Source organism: Pogona vitticeps, chromosome 4 (assembly GCF_051106095.1).
Source record: "Pogona vitticeps strain Pit_001003342236 chromosome 4, PviZW2.1, whole genome shotgun sequence".
Taxonomy (NCBI): Eukaryota; Metazoa; Chordata; class Lepidosauria; order Squamata; family Agamidae; genus Pogona; species Pogona vitticeps.
In genome coordinates, this window is record NC_135786.1 from 120,079,427 (window position 1) to 120,099,902 (window position 20,476).

Sequence of the window (20,476 nt, forward strand, 5' to 3'; positions counted from 1 at the left end):
ATTCTATGAACAGACAGATGGAGTGGCCATGGGCAGCCCCCTCAGCCCGGTTATAGCAAACTTCTACATGGAGCATTTTGAAAAACTTGCCCTGGCTTCGGCACCCCTCGCACCCATAGTCTGGTTCTGATATGTGGATGACACCTTTGCAATTTGGAGTCACGGTGAAGAAAAATTGGAAGAATTTCTCAACCATTTCAGTAGCATCCACCCAAATATACAATTCACCATGGAAAAAGAAATAGAGGGCCAACTCCTATTCTTAGATGTCATGGCCCTACGCAAAACTGACCTCCGACTGGGACACAAGGTCTACAGAAAACCCACCCACACAGACCGGTACCTACACAAAAATTCCAACCACCACCCACAGCAAAAAAGAGGCATAATCAAAACACTGGTAGACCGGGCAAATCAGAACTGTGAAGCTCAGTTTCTCAGCACTGAACTCAACCATTCTGAATTGGGCCCTACAGGCAAATGGCTACTCCAAAAATGAAATCACAAGATTCATCAAACCAAGAAAACAACACCGAACTGAAGAAGAAAAACAGCCACCCACAAATAAAGTATTTCTGCCATACATCAAAGGGGGTCCCCACATGGGGAAACTTTTGAAAAAACACAACCTACAAACAGTATTCAAGCCCACCACAAAAATACAACAAATGTTACTGTCAGCAAAGGACAGAAGGGACCCCCTCACCACTGCAGGAGTACACCGGATACCTTGCAGTTGTGGCCAGGTATATATTGGAACCACAAAACGAAGCATCCACACCAGAATCAAAGAACATGAGAGATGCTGCAGACCAAAACAACCAGAAAAATCTGCAGTTGCTGAACATGACCCAAAACAAACTGGACATGAAATTCTATTTCAAAATACTGAAATACTGGACAACACCAGCAATCATTACGTCAGACTGCACAGGGAAGCCATTAAAATCCACAAGCACCAGCAGAACTTCAACAAAAAGTGTGAAGCTCAATAAAACTTGGCTCCCAGCTCTCAAAAATACAGTGTGCAAAAGGTCGACGAACTCTACCCAACCACAAGGACAGGGGGTCACTACGCACAAAAGACCAGCTAATAAAACCCATCAACCACAGTGACAGATAATCTCTTCTCCTTAACACAGCAATACACCCAAAACAAGACACACTAATCACCTATCTACAGAAAAAGACAAAAGCCTATCTCACAGCCATAAATACTGCACTCCGAAGCCAACTACACCAGAGCACAGAGTTCTGTCCCCTGAAGATGCCGGCCACAGAGACTGGTGAAACGTTAGGAAGAACAACCTTCAAAACATGGCCAAAGAGCCCGAAAAACCCACAACAACCATCTCCTTTGACCTCTTTCCTTTCCTTGCTGTAGGGAAAAATATTAACGCAAACCTAACCCAGTGTAGTGTGATCATGTATGTGAAATTGTTTGAACACAAGGGAAAACTGTGATGTGAAATATAAATGGCAAGCAGCAGAACAAGTGGGACTTATGGACAATGCCATAGCATGTCCATGGGATGATGGCTGAATGGCAGCAAGCTAGGGGCCTGTCTCAAAAGATCTCTGAGTATGACCAGCTTTCTGTATTTCATTTATTGCAGGACAATTTGAATGGGGAATATGTGGACCTCCAGATGGTTTTGGACTGCAGCTCTCATCAGCCCTAACCATTGTAGGCTATGGTGTGGGATGAGCTAGGCTGATGTCCAACAAAATCTTAATGGGTTGTGTGGGGTGTTCCTCATCTCTATACAATGCACCAGATGGTTGAACTGAATGTTCTAGATGAGGACTAACAGCAAAATAAATTTTAAAAAAAAGGCTTTAGGAAGAGAAATTATGATTTTCCACTTTCTCAATTGCTTTTCATCTCTCCTGGGCTCATCAGCAATTGTGCATCTTGCTCCTTTTCAGACATGAGGGCAGAAAACATTGCTCTGAGCTTGGTTTGGTTGTACTGACCAAGTCACACAGCCAAAGCTGCATGACTGTGTTTTTATATCATGAAGCCAAATATAAGCGAGGGCATCAAGAAGCCAAATGAAAAAAATGGCAGAATGTGGATCATCCTCCCTGTGCAACCACCACCCTGCTGCATATAAGATGAGCAAAAAAATTTTTTTTTAATTTTTTTTTTAAATTTTAAATTCATGAGTAGAATAACAATCCTGGCAGTGAGGAGGGTGAGGTCAGTTCAGCCCTTTTGAGTGGCAAGAAGCTTCTGTTATGTTCCTGATTCTCTTCCTGTCCTTTCTGTTCTCTTTCTTTCCCAGCTGTTGCAAGAGGCCACCATGAGTTCCCTGTGGTGTTCAGGCAGTGGGGATGTTATTGAGGACTGGTGTCGGTGTGACTCAAGTGCCTTCGGTGTTGATGGACTTCCAGCCTGTGCACCCCTTCCACACCCTGTGTATGTGTCTCCTACCATGAACGTACAGAACTGAAATCTTGCTACATATCTTTTTTAGAAATATAAGCTCAGCTGGCATTATGTGTGGCAGTTTATCTTCCAGAACCAGAAATCAATGGAGACTAATGGCTGAATAATAAGCAGCTAAACTCCACTTTTGCTGAGTCTTCTTCAGATAGTCATGACATTTAGCTTTGTTTCACTTTTAAGACTCATAATGGAGCTGACATGTTTCAATATGTTATCCTGTTTGACCTGGAAATATTTGATATGTAATTTCAGTTAAAGTTCATTTAAAATCAGTACAAGGCTGCACAGTCCCCAAAATAATACATAGCCAGGAACAGGTGAAAAGTTCAGGTTCTCATGAGTAGCTCCAAAATTATATGTTTATATTAAAGTTCCAAAAGTTTCATGGCCACTCTTGGAGGCCAGGTGTAGTTTCTTCAGTGGAAATAGCTGGAGTCTGGAGTCTGCAAGATGCTTGTGGGAGACAGGTATGGCTTCAGTCCCCTCTTCAACCAGTGGTTTGGAATGTATGACCCATCACTCTAAACAAAAGCTGGCCAGCACTCTGCCCCTCTTCCTTTCCCCCTTTTCTGCCTTCACTTGAAACTCATAGAATCACAGAATAATGAAGTTGAAAGGGCCATATAAGGCCATCAAGTCCAACTCCCTGCTCAGTGCAGGAATACAGATCAAAGGATATCTTCCGGCTGGTTGTCTAAATTTCCCTTGAATGCCTCTTGAGGTAATTGATTCCATTGCAGTACTGCTCTAATGGTTAGGAGGTTTGTCCTGATATTCAGCTGAAATCTTGCTTCCTTTAACTTGAGCCCATTGTTCTGTGTCCTGCACTCTGGGATATTCAAGAACAGATCTTGCCCCTCCTCTGTATGACAGCCTTTTAAGTATTTGACAAGTGATATCATATCTGCCATCATACTTCTTTTCTTAAGGCTAAATATGCCCAGTTCTTTCAGTCTTTCCTCATAGGGCTTGGTTTCCAACCCCCTGATCATCCTTGTTGCCCTCCTCTGAATTTGTTCCAATTTGTTGGCATTCTTCCTGAAGTGTACACAATACTTAAGATGATGCCTAATCAATGCTGAATACAGGAGAACTAGTACCTTGCACAATTTCAAGACTTTATTTCTGTTAATGCAGCCAAAATAGCATTTGCTCTCTTTTTTTGTAGCCACATCACACTGTAGCCTCATATTCAGCTTGTGATCTACAATGACTTCAAGAGCCTTCTCACTTGAAACCAGGTACAGTGGTGCCCCGCTTGACGATTACCTCATTAGACAAGGAAATCACTTAACGATGAAGTTATTGCGATCACTTTTGCGATCACAAAACGGTGTTTAATAGGGAAAAAACACTTTACGATGATCAGTTCCCTGTTTCGGGAACCAATTTTTCGCTTAACGACGATCAAAACAGCTGATCGTCAGGTCTTCAAAATGCCGCCCGCTGTGCAGAATGGCTCCCCGCTGTGTTTTAGGACGGATTCCTCGCATTATAGGCACTGGAAAATGGCCACCCTATGGAGGATCTTCGCTGGACGCTGAGGTATTTCACCCATTGGAACGCATTGAACCGGTTTTCAATTTATTTCAATGGGATTTTTACTTTCGCTTGATGACGATTTCATTCCACAGCGATTTTGCTGGAACGGATTATCCTTGTCAAGTGAGGCACCACTGTACCCCCTTTTAACTTTGTGTTTGATTTCTTTCTCCTAGATGCACTACTTTGCACTCACCCCTGTTAAATTTCATTCTATTATTTTCAACTCACTGCTCCAGCCTATCCAAATGATTTTAATTTTTTTCCTGTTTTCCACGGTATTAGCTTTTCCACCCAATTTTGTGTCATCCACAAATTTGATTAGCATTCCCTCCACCCCCTGATCCAGGTCATTAATAAAAATCTTGAAGAGCACACAGCCCAAGACTGAGCCCTGGGGTAAACCATTTGCTGTTTCCACCCTCTTTGAATTATCAACCTCTGAATACACTCTGGAGCCAACTGTTTGTTTGTTTGTTTGTTTGTTTATTGGGCTTATGTTGCCCATTTAGACATAGTTTACTCTGGACGGCTCACAAAACGCAGAATAAAAACAATAAATATGAAATAACAATTTAAAACATTTACACAAAACAAAGTAGATAAAGATAGAGAAAAAGAGAAAGTTACATAGTGCCCGGGGGGAAGTCCTCTCTATATAACCAGGTCTTGAGTTGGTTTTTCAAAGTGCCCAGCGAGGGGGCCAGATGAATCTTTGTGGGGGGAGCGTGTTCCAGAGCCTGGGAGCCACTGCTGAGAAGGCCCGGTGTCTTGTTTTTTCTTTCCGGGCCTCTCTTGGCGTTAGGCTCCTCAGTCACCCCTCCTGGCTAGATGGGGTGATACGAGTAGATTTAGGTGGGAGGAGATGTTCCACCAAATACTGAGGTCCTAAAGCGTTTAGGGCTTTGTATGTGATCATTAGAACTTTGAAATCAGCGCTGAATTGAATGGGCAGCCAATACAATGCGGCCAGAGTGGGAGTAATATGTTGATGTTTCCTCACCCCACTAAGAAGTCTGGCCGCTGCATTCTGCACCATTTGGAGTTTCTGCATTAATCTCAAAGGTAGCCCCACGTAGAGTGCATTGCAGTGGTCTAATCTCGAGATTACGAGCACATGGACCAAGGTGGTGAAGCGCACCAACGTCAAGAAAGGGACACAGCCAGGCAATCCGCCAAAGATGGAAATAGGCAGTGCAGACCACTGATGCCACCTGAGTTTCCATGGTGAGCACCAGGTCCAGATGTATCCCCAAGCTGTGAACCTCATTCTTCACAGTGAGAGTCACCCCCCCAAAAGAGAAGGAGTTTGCCAAAACCACTGACAGTGGGTCCACCTACCTTCAGGACCTCCGTCTTGTCCGGGTTCAGCCGCAGCCCGTTCTCCTGCATCGATTGCAGTACAGACTGCAGACAGCACTGAAGGGACAGAACAGCATCCTCTGTAGTTGGAAAAAAGGAGATGTAAAGATGTGAGTCATCAGCATACTGATGGCACGATGCTCCACACCCCCGATGAACCCACCCAGCGGCCTCATAGTGATGTTAAACAGCATTGGGGAGAAGGTCGAGCTCTGCAGAACTCCACAATTGAGGCTCCACGGGGCCGAGTCCCCCTCCCCAAGTTGGACTGTCTGAAGACGATTCTCCAAGAAGGATCGGAGCCAGGCCAACGCCAGTCCACCGATTCCCAGCTCGGAGAGCCTCCCCAGGAGGATACCATGGTCAACGGTATCAAAGGCGGCTGAGATATTTAGGAGGACCAACAGAGACATTTTCCCTCTGTCGGCCTCCCTGAATAGGTCATCTAACAGGGTGACCAATGCTGTTTCTGTACCATGGCGTGGCCTGAAGCCCAACTGGAATGGATCCAGGGCGTTTGTTTCATCCAAATGCACCTGAAGCTAATCAGCCAACACCATCCCGACCACTTTACTAATGAAAGAAACACTGGCGACAGGCCTATAATTGCCAATATTATCCGCCGTCAAATTCACTTTCTTTCTTATGGGCCTAATGAGTGTCTCCTTGAGGGCGGGGGGAACCCTGCCCTCCTGAAAAGACCCATTAATTATTGTTGTGGCCCATTCTGTTGTTATACGCCTGCTTTGATTAGCCAGGCCGGACAAGGGTCAAGGGATGAGGTGGCGGCCCGACAGCAGTCAAGCGCTTTGTCTACAATATCTGGCATCACAGGCTGAAAGAGATCAAAACTTACCGAGCAAGGCCGAGCGCTGGACATCTCTGCTCGATCCACTGTATCCAAAAAAGGAGAAAGCTCCTGGCGGATGGCCTCCACTTTGGATTTTTAAAATGCTGCAAATTGGTCGGGTGAGATACTAGAGGGGGGCCCGTCACTTCAACCAATTCCGGATAGGTTGCGAACTATACAGAAAAGTTCTGCCTGCTGATTTGAAGCCTCGCTTATCCGGTTAGCAAGGTGAGCTTGATTAGCAGCCCTTATCTTAGCAAGGTAACAGTTAGTCACAACCCTACCTTATTGTGATCCGTCAGTTTCTGTCTCCAAATGCACTTTAGCCTTCTCCTAGTTTGCTTCATTGCTCGTAGCTCCTGATTAAACCAGGGCACTGGCCGAGCTCTGCATTGGAGGGGGCGTTTAGGAATGATCATGTCTACAGCCCTGGTGGCTGCTGTGAACCAGCTATCAACCAGAGCCTTGACAGGAGCACCAGCCAGTTCAACTGGAATTCCTCTCATGGAATCCTGGAGTCCTATAGGATCCAGTAGCCTTCGAGGGCAGACCATTAAAATGGGTCGTTGCTCCCTGCAAGGTGGGAGGGCCATTGAGAGGTTACATTTTACCAGGTGGTGATCCATCCATGACAAGGGAACTGACACAAGGTCTGTCACCAACAGACCACACTCACTCCAGTTGGAGAAAACCAGGTCTAACATGTGACCTCATGGGTGGGGCCGTTAATATGTTGGGACATGTTCAAGGAAGCCATGGTTTCCAAGAACTCACAAGCTGGACCAGATGACTCGGCCCATGCATGGATGTTGAAATCACCCAAGACCAAAAGCCTCGGGGATTCCAGCAGTGCCGTGGAGACAAAGTCCACCAGCTGTGGTAGGGAGGTGGCTAGGTTGTGGGGAGCACAGTAACCCAGCAAAATCCCAATACCATCCCTGGCCCCTATCGACATGTGGAGGGTCTCCAGACCCGGCTTTGCCACAGCAGAGCATCTAGTAACCTCCAGGGTGTTTTTATATACAATGGACACTCCCCCTGTCCCTCCAGTCTACCCTGGTGCTGGGCAGCATAACTGGAAGGACAGACAAGGGCAAGGGAAGGAGCCCCTTCCCCACTAATCCAAGTTTCGGTTATGCACGCCAGGTATGAATAAGATCATAAATAAGCTGGAATTTATTGGATAACAGACCCGGCATTCAGCAGCACCACTTTTAGAGTGGAGGGTAGGCTAAACTGAATATGTTAAAATTGGCTTTTTTGAAATCCAGCATATATGTGTGTCTACACTTTGCTTTGGTTTCCTTTGAAATCAAGAATTTTATTAGAACATGGTCACTCTCACCCAGAGTTCCCCTTATCGGCACTCCCTCCATCAAGTGCTCTCTATTGGTTAGAATCAAGTCTTTTTCTCCACTTTTTGTAGGAGAAAATTATCAGCCACACAAGCCAGGAATTTTTAGGAATGGTCATACTTGGCAGAATTTACCACCCAACAGATATCAAGATAATTGAGTTTCTGTCTGGCTAGGGGAAATGACAGGGTAGCAACAGTATGACAAGCCTCCATCAGAGTTGGGTTTTAAAATTTAGTTAAGCCACTAAGAACAGCCAAATTCACTTAATTAAAGTTTTAATCCAAACTGTGATGGAGGTTTATCTTACTTTTGTTACCTTGCCTATTTTCCCTAGCCAAACAGAAACTCTTTGAGTTTCAAACGAAGATGGAATAGGGAGGAAAGGAAGGGGGCAGAGTGCTGACTCTTACAGAGACTGGTCATACATTCCAAACCACTGGCTGAAGAGGGGACTGAAACCACACCCTTCCACCACAAGTGTCTTGCAGACTCCAGACTGCAACTATTTCCACCTAAGAAGCTACACCTCGCCCCCAAGTGTGGCCATGAAACTTTTGGTACTTTAATATAAACATATAATTTTGGAGCTACTCATGAGAACTAGATGCACAGTCTGAGGAAGATGAATTATCATCAAATTCTTGCTTTTTGTTTTGTTTTATTTTCTTAATTGTCCAATAAAGGTACCACCTGTTCCTGCATTTGTATTATTTCTGTTAGTTTGTGAATGAGGCATGAGACACTGTCAATCCTTGGCTTCCATGGCTGCATTTATCAAGTGAAAATCAATATCTCACATTTCCTCTAGTGCCTTGTAGGCTGATTGTTCCTGCTTCATGAAACATACATGAGATTGGTTGTGCCCAGAGTCATTACCCTGCCTTTCCAATGTTACACCCCTACCTGCTTCATCTGGGAATGACTAGAAACTGCTGGTTTCATGCTTTAAATAATTTTTGTACAAGCTGCACTACATTCAGGGTTGTTATCTGCTGTGAAGTCAATAGCGCCTGATCACATGGACTATTTGAATAATTTCTTTTTCCTCCTTTTTTGTATCTATTTACTTGTGTGTATGGTCCCATGGTATACTGTATATATCACAGAGCCCATTCAAATGGCTGTCAGTTCAATCAGTATGCCATCTCATATACAGTATATCACAGAAGTGAGTACACCCCCTCACATTTCATAAATATTTTAGTATATCTTTTCATGTGATAACACTGAAGAAATGAGACTTGGCTACAATGTAAAGCAGTGAGTATACGGCTTGTATAACAGTGTAAATGTGCTGTCCCCTCAAAATAATGCAACACACAGCCATTAATGTCTAAACCGCCGGCAACAAAAGTGAGTACACCCTTAAGTAACAATGTCCAAATTGGGCCGAAATAACCATTTTTCTTCCCTGGTGTCATGAGACCCGTTAGTGTCACAAGGGAGGGGGGATGTACTCAGTTCTGTGATATACTGTAAATCGATTCATTTGGCAACCTGTTTCTGGATCCCTGCTGCCCTAAGTTTTTCCTTTTTTAAAAGAATAATTCATAAGTGATATGTTGCTATTTTCCTGTCACTTTCAACTGTTAGTTCACATGGTGATATATGTTACTTGCAGCCTTTCCTTCCTTCCTTCTTTTTAAAATTTCTGCTTCCTGATTCCTTTCTCCATTTTCAATTTTTCTTCCCCTCTTTTCCTTTTCTCCTCCTTGTCGTGAAACAACCTCCCTCTAGGGAGTGCTGTTCATTGGCTAGAGAGTGTCCAGGTGTCTGGGTTCCCTATTTAGCTGGGCTGAGTCCTGGTAACACCAGCTAGGGCGTATCACCGATCCTTTCCCGCAAGTCTAGCCTAAAGGATTCACTCCTGCACTTAATTATACTTAGCAAGTACAGGCACTTGGGCTTTGTAGTTCCCGAAGACTCACTAAAGCTCAGATAGATAGGACTCTGGTATTAACAATCTCGTGGCCTTGCAACCACTCTGGGAGCAGGTTCAGCAGACCTGCTGTTCAAAAGACCATTCTTAAGGATTTTTAAGAATAATTTTTTATTGAAAAATAAAGTCTTTATAGATATTCAGTTTAATGCATAAGCAAAGCATAGATTACATTCCCATAGAATATTGCAGTTAAAGGAATAACAAATTCCAGCTAAGTAAAAAAACCCTAAACTTCTAAAAAAGCTTTTTTTCAGGGTAGGCATAGGCATGAAGCCCCCCTCTTTCTTTCTCTCATTCCCTACATACTCAATCCCTTATTCCAACTAAGGAAAAGGGCAAAAAAGGACCCAAAGCCTCTCTAAAGACTAAGAAACATTCCACATGGCACAATCTCCATTTTTCTACTAACTAAGCCACATCCTTCTTCTTCTTCATCCTTTGAGGTGTTGACCAATCATGATTTAGGGTTGTTGCATCCTTCTTTCTCTTGAGAACACAGGTGTTGTTTTTCTTCTCTAATCTTGGTCCCAATTAAGATGGAATGTAGTGTCTTGTCTCCTTATCTTTGTCCTTGCTATCTCAGTCAGAGAAATTTTCTCACAGTTTTTCAGAAAACACTCCCAGCATTTAAAATCAGCCTTACACAGAACCATTTTGGTTCCATATTACATTTTTCATGACTACATAACCCATTCAAATTATAGGCTTGACAGGTTTGGGCTAAACCTGATAGAATTGTTAAATCAAATTTTGTACATGACAATAAGTAATTGTCAGGATCAGTATTGTAAAAGTGACGCAAAGCTTGAATGTATACAGCTGAGGTAATGGGAACAGCTGTGAATGCAATCATGGGATTGGTCAATACTGGGATAAAACTAGCAGACCAAGCATACACAATCTGTGGGTTGTTGGTGGTGATGCTGGTTGGTGTATTCATGGAGAAGAGTCGTCGTGCTCCTGTGCTGGAGAATCCTGGAGGAAGCCGTGTCTACGAGCTTGGAATTGAAGAGGAACTCTGGCCACCTGGATGGAGTGTATGGTATACAACTACTGAACTTGTTTGCTGGACATTGACTCTGATATATGCACTAAACTCTGCGGAAACTGTTGTGCATTACATTGGGACTGAGAACAAAGACTTAGCTGTAAATATACCTGTATATTCTGTAAATAATACAACATCTGCTATCAACACTACTCTGGTGCTTGGTGTCTTCATCATCTCAGGGAAGATCTTTTGGTTATCGCCCCTTGGTGTGTACCTGTACTACTGTTACTCTGTCAATGGTTATGGGCCCAGGAAGATACCAGTAAGATTGCTGACCTGAGTAAATCCAGAAGGAAGAGCCAAGAGGTTTGTAAGCAGCAGAAATGAGTAAAAACAGCTTTGTCTGCAGTCTGTGAAAATGGCAAGTGAGATGCTAATGTCAGGATTGAGTATTAGGAAGCTAAATGGAGATAACTACTCCACTTGGCAACAAAAAGTCCAATTACTGCTCCAGAAGGAATCATTATGGGACATTGTTGAGAATCCACCAGCTGTGCTGAATGAGAGAAAAAAGAAACTAAATTCTAAAGCACTTGCAATAATTGGGTTGACTCTAGAAGACCGTCTCCTAATCCATATTAGAGGCCAAACTTCTGCAAGAAAGGCATGGGAGGATTTAAGGGGACTCTTTGTACGAGTCAGCGTTGGAAGCCAAATCCAAATTGCAAGAAGGCTATTTTATACCAGATTGCAAACTGGTGGGAGTATGCTCCAGCATTTAGAGCTAATGAAAACAATGATAATGGACTTGAGAGAGAAAAATATAACATTTATTGAGCTACAGGAAGCTTTCATAATTCTCTCTTCACTAGACAAAACATATGACCAGTTTGTATCAAATTTAGAAGTACTTCCACAAGCCGAACTGACAGTATTAAGTGTGACCAGTAGACTTCTGGAGGAGGAGAAGAAAAGAAAAGATAACCAGCAACTACGTGACTGCAAAACCTCTAATGAGAAAAACAAACCGAGTGAAATTAGGGAGGAGGAGATCACAGCTGCGAATATCCAACCTGGGAGATGTTTTTCCTGTGGTTCCAGACGACATCTAATTAAGGAATGTAAATTTAAGAAGAAAGAAAGAAAACAACCATGACGTGATAAAGATGCATCAAACCTGACTGAGACTATTTATAATACCAAACACCACAAAGAAGAATGGATTGTTGACACAGGGGCAACAACTAACATGTGTAAGGATAAAAAGCTGATATCTAATTTTAAGGCAGTGTTTGATCAGCAAGTAATGTTGGCTGATGGAGTAAGTGCCAAAATTATGGGCAAAGGTAAAGTAAAATCACCATGTTTAACACAGCCAATAGATGTATTATATGTGCCAAAGCTAAAACAATTTATTATCAGTTAGCCAATTAGCCAAAGAGGGATTTATTAGCACATTCTACAGGTGTTATTACTGGAGAAAAGAATGAATTGCTATATCAGAAACAATCTATATAGATTGAACAGTGTAAAGGCAAACAATGTCTATGAGAATGTATGTCCTCATAGGGATTGTATTCACTTGTGCCATTTGAGATTGGGGCATGCAAATTATAAAACATTACATAAGACTATAGAGAATTCAACTGGAGTGAATTTAAGGCAGTGTGATAAATACATTAACTGTCAAGTGGCTAAAAGTGTGCTCCTGTTAGAAAACACAGTAACATAAAAGTTGACAACATTTTAGATTTAGTATCAATAGATTTAATAGGCCCTAAAAGAGCATCTTTGGGAGGAGCAAAGTACATTCTTTCAATTCAAGACCAGAAGTCTAGATTTGGATTCTGTTATTTGATGAAGCACAAAGGCTCAACACACATTGAATTTGAGAAGTGGTTGAGATTTGTGGAAAGGAAGACAGGCAGAAAAGTAAAGCAGATTCAGACAGATAATGGGACTGAATTCACAAATGCAAAATTCCAGTCCATATTGAGAAAGCATGGGATATCTCATAGAAAATCTGCACCTTACACTCCAACGCAGAATGCATTTATAGAGAGAAGAGGCCAAACACTCCAAAACATGGCAGAGGCTATGATAAGAGGAAGTAGACTTCCAGACCATTACTGGGGTGAGGCTATTCTTTGCGCAAATTTCTATTTGAGCATACTTTGGCACAGTGGGATTAACAACATACCTTATACTATCTGGACAGGAAGAAAACCAAATTTAAAATTTCTGCATGTGTTTGGGTCACCTGCATGGGTGCATATACCTAAGGAGACCAGGAGAAAGGGTGATAGGAAGGCTAAGCTAATGTATTTTTTGGGATGCCAGCAAAACAGAAAAGCATATAGATTTGGTTTACCCAAAACTAACAAAGTAGTCATTAGCAGTAGTGCATCATTTAACGAACATGCTTACTGGGACAAAATTAGTTTGCCTCCAGAGACCATCATCCACACACATGATATGCAGGAGAATGGGGAAAGAAGTGATGAGGAAAGCTCACAGCCAGAACAGGGAATAAAGAGTCAGAACCTGTTGGACTGCAGCCAGATAGTGAATTACCTTCTACATCAGAGGAGAGGGAAACTCCTGAGGAGGAGAATGTGATGCCTAGAAGATCATCAAGGGAACATAGACCACCTGAGAGATATCAGTCTGAAACCTATTACTGTTTAAATGTAGCTGAACCTGAAACTTACAAAGATATATGCAAGATGCCTAAGGAAGAGCAGGATAAGTGGAATGAAGCATTAGAGAAGGAGCTAAATTCTCTAAAACAGCTCAGAGTATATGAAGAAATTCAGGAACCTCCTGACACTAAAATTATTGGGTGCAGGTGGATATTTAAAAAGAAAAGGGATGCTGATGGCAATCTGAGATACAGGGCAAGACTAGTTGCAAAAGGTTACTCTCAGACAACTAGTGATTGTGACCAGGTGTTTGCACCAGCTCTGAGGCCAGAAACCTTGAGGTTTGTGTTAGCATATGCAGCCAAACACAATCTAGTTTTGAGGCATGTGGACATAGAAACAGCTTACCTGAATGCAGATTTACAGCATACTATTTACATGAAGTTACCACCAAACAGAGAAAAAAGGTAAATGTTGGTTACTAAAGAAAAGCCTGTATGGACTGCAGCAAAGTTGGTATGAGAGGAATCAGCATTTTACTAAAACACTCATAAGTAATGGATTTTTACCTGGAAAAGCAGATCCATGTTTATTTACCAAAAGGGATGAGAAAGCTATAATTTTGGTATTTGTGGATGACATAGCCATATTTACAAGAGATGAGAAATCTGTCAATGACATAATTAGAATGTTGAAGAGAAATTACAAATTGAAGGACTTGGGTGAAACTAAAAACTAGGAGTTGAAATAAAGAGGTATGATAAAGGATTTAAAATAGCACAGAGAAATAAAATACTAAAGTTACTGAAGCAATATAATATGGAAAATTGCAAGGGTGCTATAACTCCTATAAATGTAGAATTTGAAAAAGAAAATGTGACAGGACCTGAATGTGATAGTGATATGTATAGATCAATGATTGGTAGTCTATTATATTTGAATAGATGGTTGAGACCTGATATATCTATTGCAGTGAACCTATTGTCAAGGAATGTGAGTAAGCCAAATGAGAAACACTGGCAAGCAGCTAAAAGGGTGTGAAGATATTTAAAAGAAACCCAAAACAAGGAATTGTATTTAGAACCTAAGGGAGAATTGATAATAACAGCTTATGCAGATGCAAACTATGGGAATGACATTGTTACAAGAAGGTCCACATTGGGAATGACTGTACATTTAGCTGATAGCATAGTTAACTGGAAAACAGCTAGACAGAAGTTTATATCACTTTCATCAGCTGAATCTGAATATGCAGCTCTATCAGAACTTTGTACAGACCTCATATTCTACAAACAGCCCAGGATCTAGGAATAGATTTAAAGCATCCAATATCTGTAAATGAAGATAACCAGGCTGTGATACAAATGGCAAATTCTCCAAATGTAAAAAGCAGGTCAAAACACACATACGGTACCAAAATGTGAAAGAAAGTATAGAAAATGGTCTAATCAAACTGATATATTGTGAGACTGAGAAAATGTTGCTGACAGCTTGACAAAAGTATTAGGACCCACTAAACATGAAAAAACATGTACAATGTTGGGAATGAAATGAAGTGAATGTAAAATGTGAATGTACTATAATGTGTAATAATGAAAACAATTTAATGATGTATATGAAAGTAAACAAATTTAATGATTTAACAATTGGAGGAGTTTGACAGGTTTGGGCTAAACCTGATAGAATTGTTAAATCAAATTTTGTACATGACAATAAGTAATTGTCAGGATCAGTATTGTAAAAGTGAAGCAAAGCTTGAATGTATACAGCTGAGGTAATGGGAACAGCTGTGAATGCAATCATAGGATTGGTCAATACTGGGATAAAACTAGCAGACCAAGCATACACAATCTGTGGGTTGGTGGTGGTGATGCTGGGTGGTGTATTTGTGGAGAAGAGTCGTCATGTTCCTGTGCTGGAGAATCCTGGAGGAAGCCATGTCTACGAGCTTGGAATTGAAGAGGAACTCTGGCTACCTGGATGGAACGTATGGTATACGACTACTGAACTTATTTGCTGGACATTGACTCTGATATATGCACTAAACTCTGCGGAAACTGTTGTGCTTTACATTGGGACTGGGAACAAAGACTTAGCTGTAAATATACCTGTATATTCTGTAAATAATACATCTGCTATCAACACTATTCTGGTGCTTGGTGTCTTCATCATCTCAGGGAAGATCTTTTGGTTATCGCCCCCTGGTGTGTACCTGTACTACAGCTACTCTGTCAACACTCCTCTCCTTTTTCCTTTCCTCCTTTATTCACTCCTCCCCTTTTCCTTATTTTCCTACATATTTATTCCTCTCAGTTCTTGGCTTTGTTTTTTCTTTTCCCCTTTGAACAGCATTGGGAAAAGGAAGTAGATTTTAAAAGACATGCAAAGTATTGTGATGAGCAGAGTTAAAACAGAGAGAGTAGACGTTATTGCGATGCCTCTTTGTTTCTCCTTCAAACAGTTCCAAGCAAGAAAGTGCCCTTTTATCTGCTCAAGCCCTCTTTCCCCATTTTTTTCTTAAGCCTGCAAGGGAAGAGGGGGAAGAATGTTTCCTTCTGAACATTTGTGTTGTTGTTGTGCTGCTCTTCCTCCTGCTGCAAGCAATTTACTGATAAACATTGTACAAGTTCAGTGGTCATGTAGTGGCCATGGCACCCAAAAACCTGAACTGTACCAAAGTAAATAAACCAACAGCAACCTTCACATGTGCTGAAACAGTGAGGATTGAAATGATACAGTGATAGGTACATTTTAAAACAATCATGCTGGTGAGGTAGGGAAAAACGATTCACTGGCCAAATTAATCAATGTTACCAATGCATCATGTGAATGGAAATTTATTTTAAACATTAAACAATAGCAAAATTTGATATACTTGAGTTCTTTTGGTATGTGTGATCAAGTCTTGACTTACAGTCACTCTAACAGGGCTTTCAAGTTAACTGAGATATTTATGGAGTGGTTCTGCTTCCCCAGTAAGTTTCCACTGACAAGCAGGGAATCAAACCTAGGACTCCTGAGTTCATTTAATCCTTTTTTTCCCCACTGCTGCTCCCAGAAAATCCACCCTCTCCGTACAGCAGCTTAAACAACAACAAAAGCACAGAGACTCATTGATCCAAACATACCTGGGCACAGGCAGGAGCAACAGAAGAGGTCAGGATTACTGAGCTGAGACCCAGGGAAGGCAGCTTGCAGTCCCGCATTAGCTAGGTATGTCCATACTGCAAAGGGTGCTTAGCTGTGGTTTTACAGGGGTGCTCTGTCACCTATTCCAGAGCAGCCAACCAATTAACATTGCGGATGGAACAGTCAGGAATAAGATCTGGACACCTGAAACCTACCAACTGAAAAAAGACAGTCAGTAGGAATAAAGCTAATACAACAGCCCTCAGGGCCTGAGGCATGTTTCATATGCTTTTTATAGACTGTGAAACATACCTGATATTCAACATGCATGGGAAAGGAATTTCCTAGAAAAGGAGCAGAACGAACCTGTTCCTTGTGTTGTCACTGTAGTCTCTGGAAGGAAAAGTAGGAATTTGTAAGCGATTCATTTGTCTAAAAGTTTCACTTCTTGGTCTTACATATCCACAACCTTGAGATTGGTCTTACATATCCACAACCTTGAGTTTGCAAGACATCAGCAGGGGTGTTAATGACAAGACCTTTTGGAGGTTACTAATTCATACGGTCTCCATAAGTCAGAAGTGATTTGACAGGACATAAAAGAACAAGAAATATCTAGAAACATTCTGAAGCCCCTATTGAACATTCTTCCTCTGAAGCAGCGATTCTCCTCCTCCTCCTCCTCCTCCTCCTCTTTTTCTTCATCTTCATCTTTGTCTTTGTTGGTCACAGCAAATGTAAAATAAATATAGGACAAACCACAATTGTGGAAGTCGCATAATGGACCTTATAAGGTGGTGAATGAAGAATTCTCTCCAATCCATATCCTTCTTCAAATGTGCCAAGGCCCTGCAAGGGGCCATATGGCCCCCATTGAGAATGGCTGCTCTAAAGAATGATGGGTGCATTTTGGCATCTGTACCAAAATGTGCATTCAGATACTAATGTTCTCTCTACCCAGTGCTTGTAATAGAAATCATGTTTTACTGTTGGCTGTTTTTAGCCCTTGCTATATTTAATGCATGTATTTCATTACCAAGTTTTAAATATCTTTACATCAAGAGCTGCCCTGGCAGAGAGAGAGATGGAATACAAAAATAAAGATCAAATAAATATTGCAGCAAGTTGCAGAGAAATCTGAAAATACAAAGGCAAAAAATTAGTGACTGACATAATGAAACTCTTGGATTTCAAACTGCCACTCCTTATGAGTGACAATAAGAATCAGATGGCAGTGCTAATTGTTTCTATATTATATTTGTTCCTTGCTCTGTACAATATAGAGGAATGTATGTGGACATACCTGAGTGTTTCTTAAGGATGAAAAGATCAGTTCTTTTCCAATTTGTATCAGTTTTTCTTGTTTTCAATCATATGTCTAGTTCTTTGCATTTCTTTTTAAAAAGTATAATAATTACATTTAAATTGTGCATATCCCCCTCCAAATACAGTGGTGCCTCGCTTAACGATGTTAATTGGTTCCATTTAAAAAACCGTTATGTGAAAACATCGTTAAGTGAAACACCATTTCCCATAGGAATGCATTGAAAACCGGTTAATCCGTTCCAATTGGAACAGATTAATGCTTGCAATCATTAGCCCACCTCCTGAAACCTACGCAAACTTAATTTGGTTTTGTTCTGAGCCGTTGTTAATTTTTGGTGATTTTTTTTCTCATTGAAAAGCATTGGAGGGAAAAGAAGGGAGATCGGAAAGAGCTTTAAAAGGGAAACGGAGATCAAAGAGCCCTTTCCGATCTCCCTTTTCGCTCCTGTAAAAGTGTCTTAAACTGTTTGAAGCCTGTTTTAAATGCTTGCAATCGTTAGCCCACCTCCTGAAACCTATGCAAAGTTAATTTGGTGTTGTTCTGAGTCGTTGTTAATTTTTGGTGATTTTTTGTCTTTCCCTCATTGAACTCTATTGAACTGTCCGTCCAATGCATTTCAATGAGAGAGAAAACAAAAAATCACCAAAAATTAACAACGACTCAGACCAACACCAAATTAAGTTTGCATAGGGTTCAGGAGGTGGGCTAATGATTGCAAGCATTTAAAACATGTTCCAAACATTGTAAGACACTTAAAAATGAGCAAAAACGGAAGAGCTTCAAAAGCACTGAAGCTGGCTTCAGTGCTTTTGAAGTCCTTTCTGATGTCCGTTTTCGCTCATTTTTAAGTGTCTTACAATGTTAGAAACCTGTTTTAAATGCTTGCAATCGTTAGCCCACCTCCTGACCCCTATGCAACCTTAATTTGGTGTTGTTCTGAGTCGTTGTTAATTTTTGGTGATTTTTTTAAATTCTCCATTGAAAGCCTTTGCAAGCATTTAAAACAGGTTTCTAACAGTTTAAGACACTTTTACAGGAGCAAAAAAGGGACATCATTAAGTGAAATTCCCCCATAGAGAACATCGTTAAACGATGGGGGAAATTCCTCAAAGAAACCCATCACTGTGAATTCATCGTTGTATGAAGCAATCGTTGTGCGAGGCACCACTGTACATATTTTGTGAGAATTTCCACCCAGAATTTATTTTGTTCTTTCAGTGCTTTGTTTGCTGAAAGTCTCTGTGTGGATTTGTTTTCTTAAATATCCTGTTTGCAAAAATGCCTTAACAGGAGAGAAGAACCCAGGTGCCTGACTGCCATGGGTCACCTTTTGCCTACCTAGAAGAGCCTCATGGCGCAGTGGTTAAACTGCTGTACTGCAGCCAAAAAATGTGTTCACAACCCAGGGTTCAATCTCAGGTAGCCGGCTCATGGTTGACTCAGCCTTCTCTCCTTCCGAGGTCGGTAAAATGAGTACCCAGCTCATGGGGGGGGGGAGGGCAATGTGTAACCTGCATAATTAACTTGCCCAGAGAGTGCTTGAAGAATTATGGGGTGGTATTTAAGCAGCACACTTTGTTTTGCTTTGCCTTTTTTGCACTTTTATTTCTGCAGGTTGAGGTTGTCCACTGTTCATGAGCCCAGCAGCTCCCTTGTCATTCTTGAGTGGGAGCACTCTGAGCCACCAATTGGAGTTCAGGTTGTTGATTACCTCATCCGCCAAGAGAAGGTCACAGACCGCCTGGATCATTCAAAGGTGGAAACTGGTGAGTTCAGGTGGTTCTTTTACTACTGAAAATAATGTAATCACAATATTATTAAAACAGCCCCAGTTTAAACATTAAATCAAAACTACCCTCTTCTAAACTATCTCTTAAGAAACATAATTACAAAAAGAAGCACACCCAAGGTGATGCACCAGCAACTAGGGAGAGAGGAGAAATGTATTAATTTTGCATAGTAAGATGCATTCACCCACTTCACAATTTGTAAATTGTGAACCAGAATACAATTGTCCTCCAGTTTTTAGACTTCTCCATAATGTGATATAGGTCTCTGATCTACAAATACATGCAAAATGTAGAAATCAGGGAAATAAAGAAACATATTTGGGGAGGTTGCTTTTAAAATAGTATTTATCTTACTGAATACAGGCTCTCTCTCAGAAGAGCAAAGCAGCTTGGCCAGCTTCCTTTTTCTAGGTATCCCTTGCTTCATATCTCATCAGTATTTTCAGATAATGGCTGTTTGCCTGTTTCCCTAGAGACAGTGCTGAGTTTTGTGGATGACATAATCTCTGGAGCCAAGTCACCTTGTGCAATGCCGGCGCAGGTGCCTGACAAGCTGTCCACAACCATCTCTTTGATCATTCGGTGCTTGGAGCCTGATACAACTTACATGTAAGTTACAATACCAGCAATTGAGTTTCTTGCACTAAAAATGCCACAACACACTTTGTAAGTTATCAGAGTGCACAGAATTCTTGTTCAAACTCAATATTGAACTACTGTGTTGCTGAGCCATGGCGTTCATCCTTGCTTATCTTTGTCTGCACATTGTTTCAGTCCTAAGGCTTGACTTAATAAACTTAGATCTTAGCCATTGGCTAACAAGGATGCAAGTTATAGGATTATTGTGTTGTTCTTTGCATATTTTAATAGGCTGAGTTTACACCCACAGGAAATACTTGAATTCCACTCAGAAGACATAGAAAACAAAAATATTAGCATGGAGTCATGGGCACAGAAGCATTCATGAAGTCTCCCTGGTGCCCACTAAGTCTATGTACATCTCTTCCTGCTTACGTTTGGGAGTGGGGAGGGAATGACTTTAGTATTATAAATATGCAAAGGTGAAACGGGGAGTGAGGTAAGACACTTTT

The 20,476-nt window shown here is 41.4% G+C and overlaps 1 protein-coding gene across 5 annotated transcripts in view; it reads left to right on the forward strand.

The window, feature by feature from the left end:
- ASTN1 (astrotactin 1) overlaps window positions 1-20,476 on the forward strand; it is a 448,149-nt gene that overhangs the window by 396,318 nt on the left and 31,355 nt on the right. For all 5 annotated transcript variants that reach the window (XM_078392393.1, XM_072998206.2, XM_078392391.1 and 2 more), the window contains 3 exons: window positions 2,289-2,422; window positions 19,210-19,361; window positions 19,859-19,994. In XM_078392393.1, coding sequence (XP_078248519.1) covers window positions 2,289-2,422; window positions 19,210-19,361; window positions 19,859-19,994 — 422 coding nt within the window. The remainder of the gene's footprint in view (window positions 1-2,288; window positions 2,423-19,209; window positions 19,362-19,858; window positions 19,995-20,476) is intronic.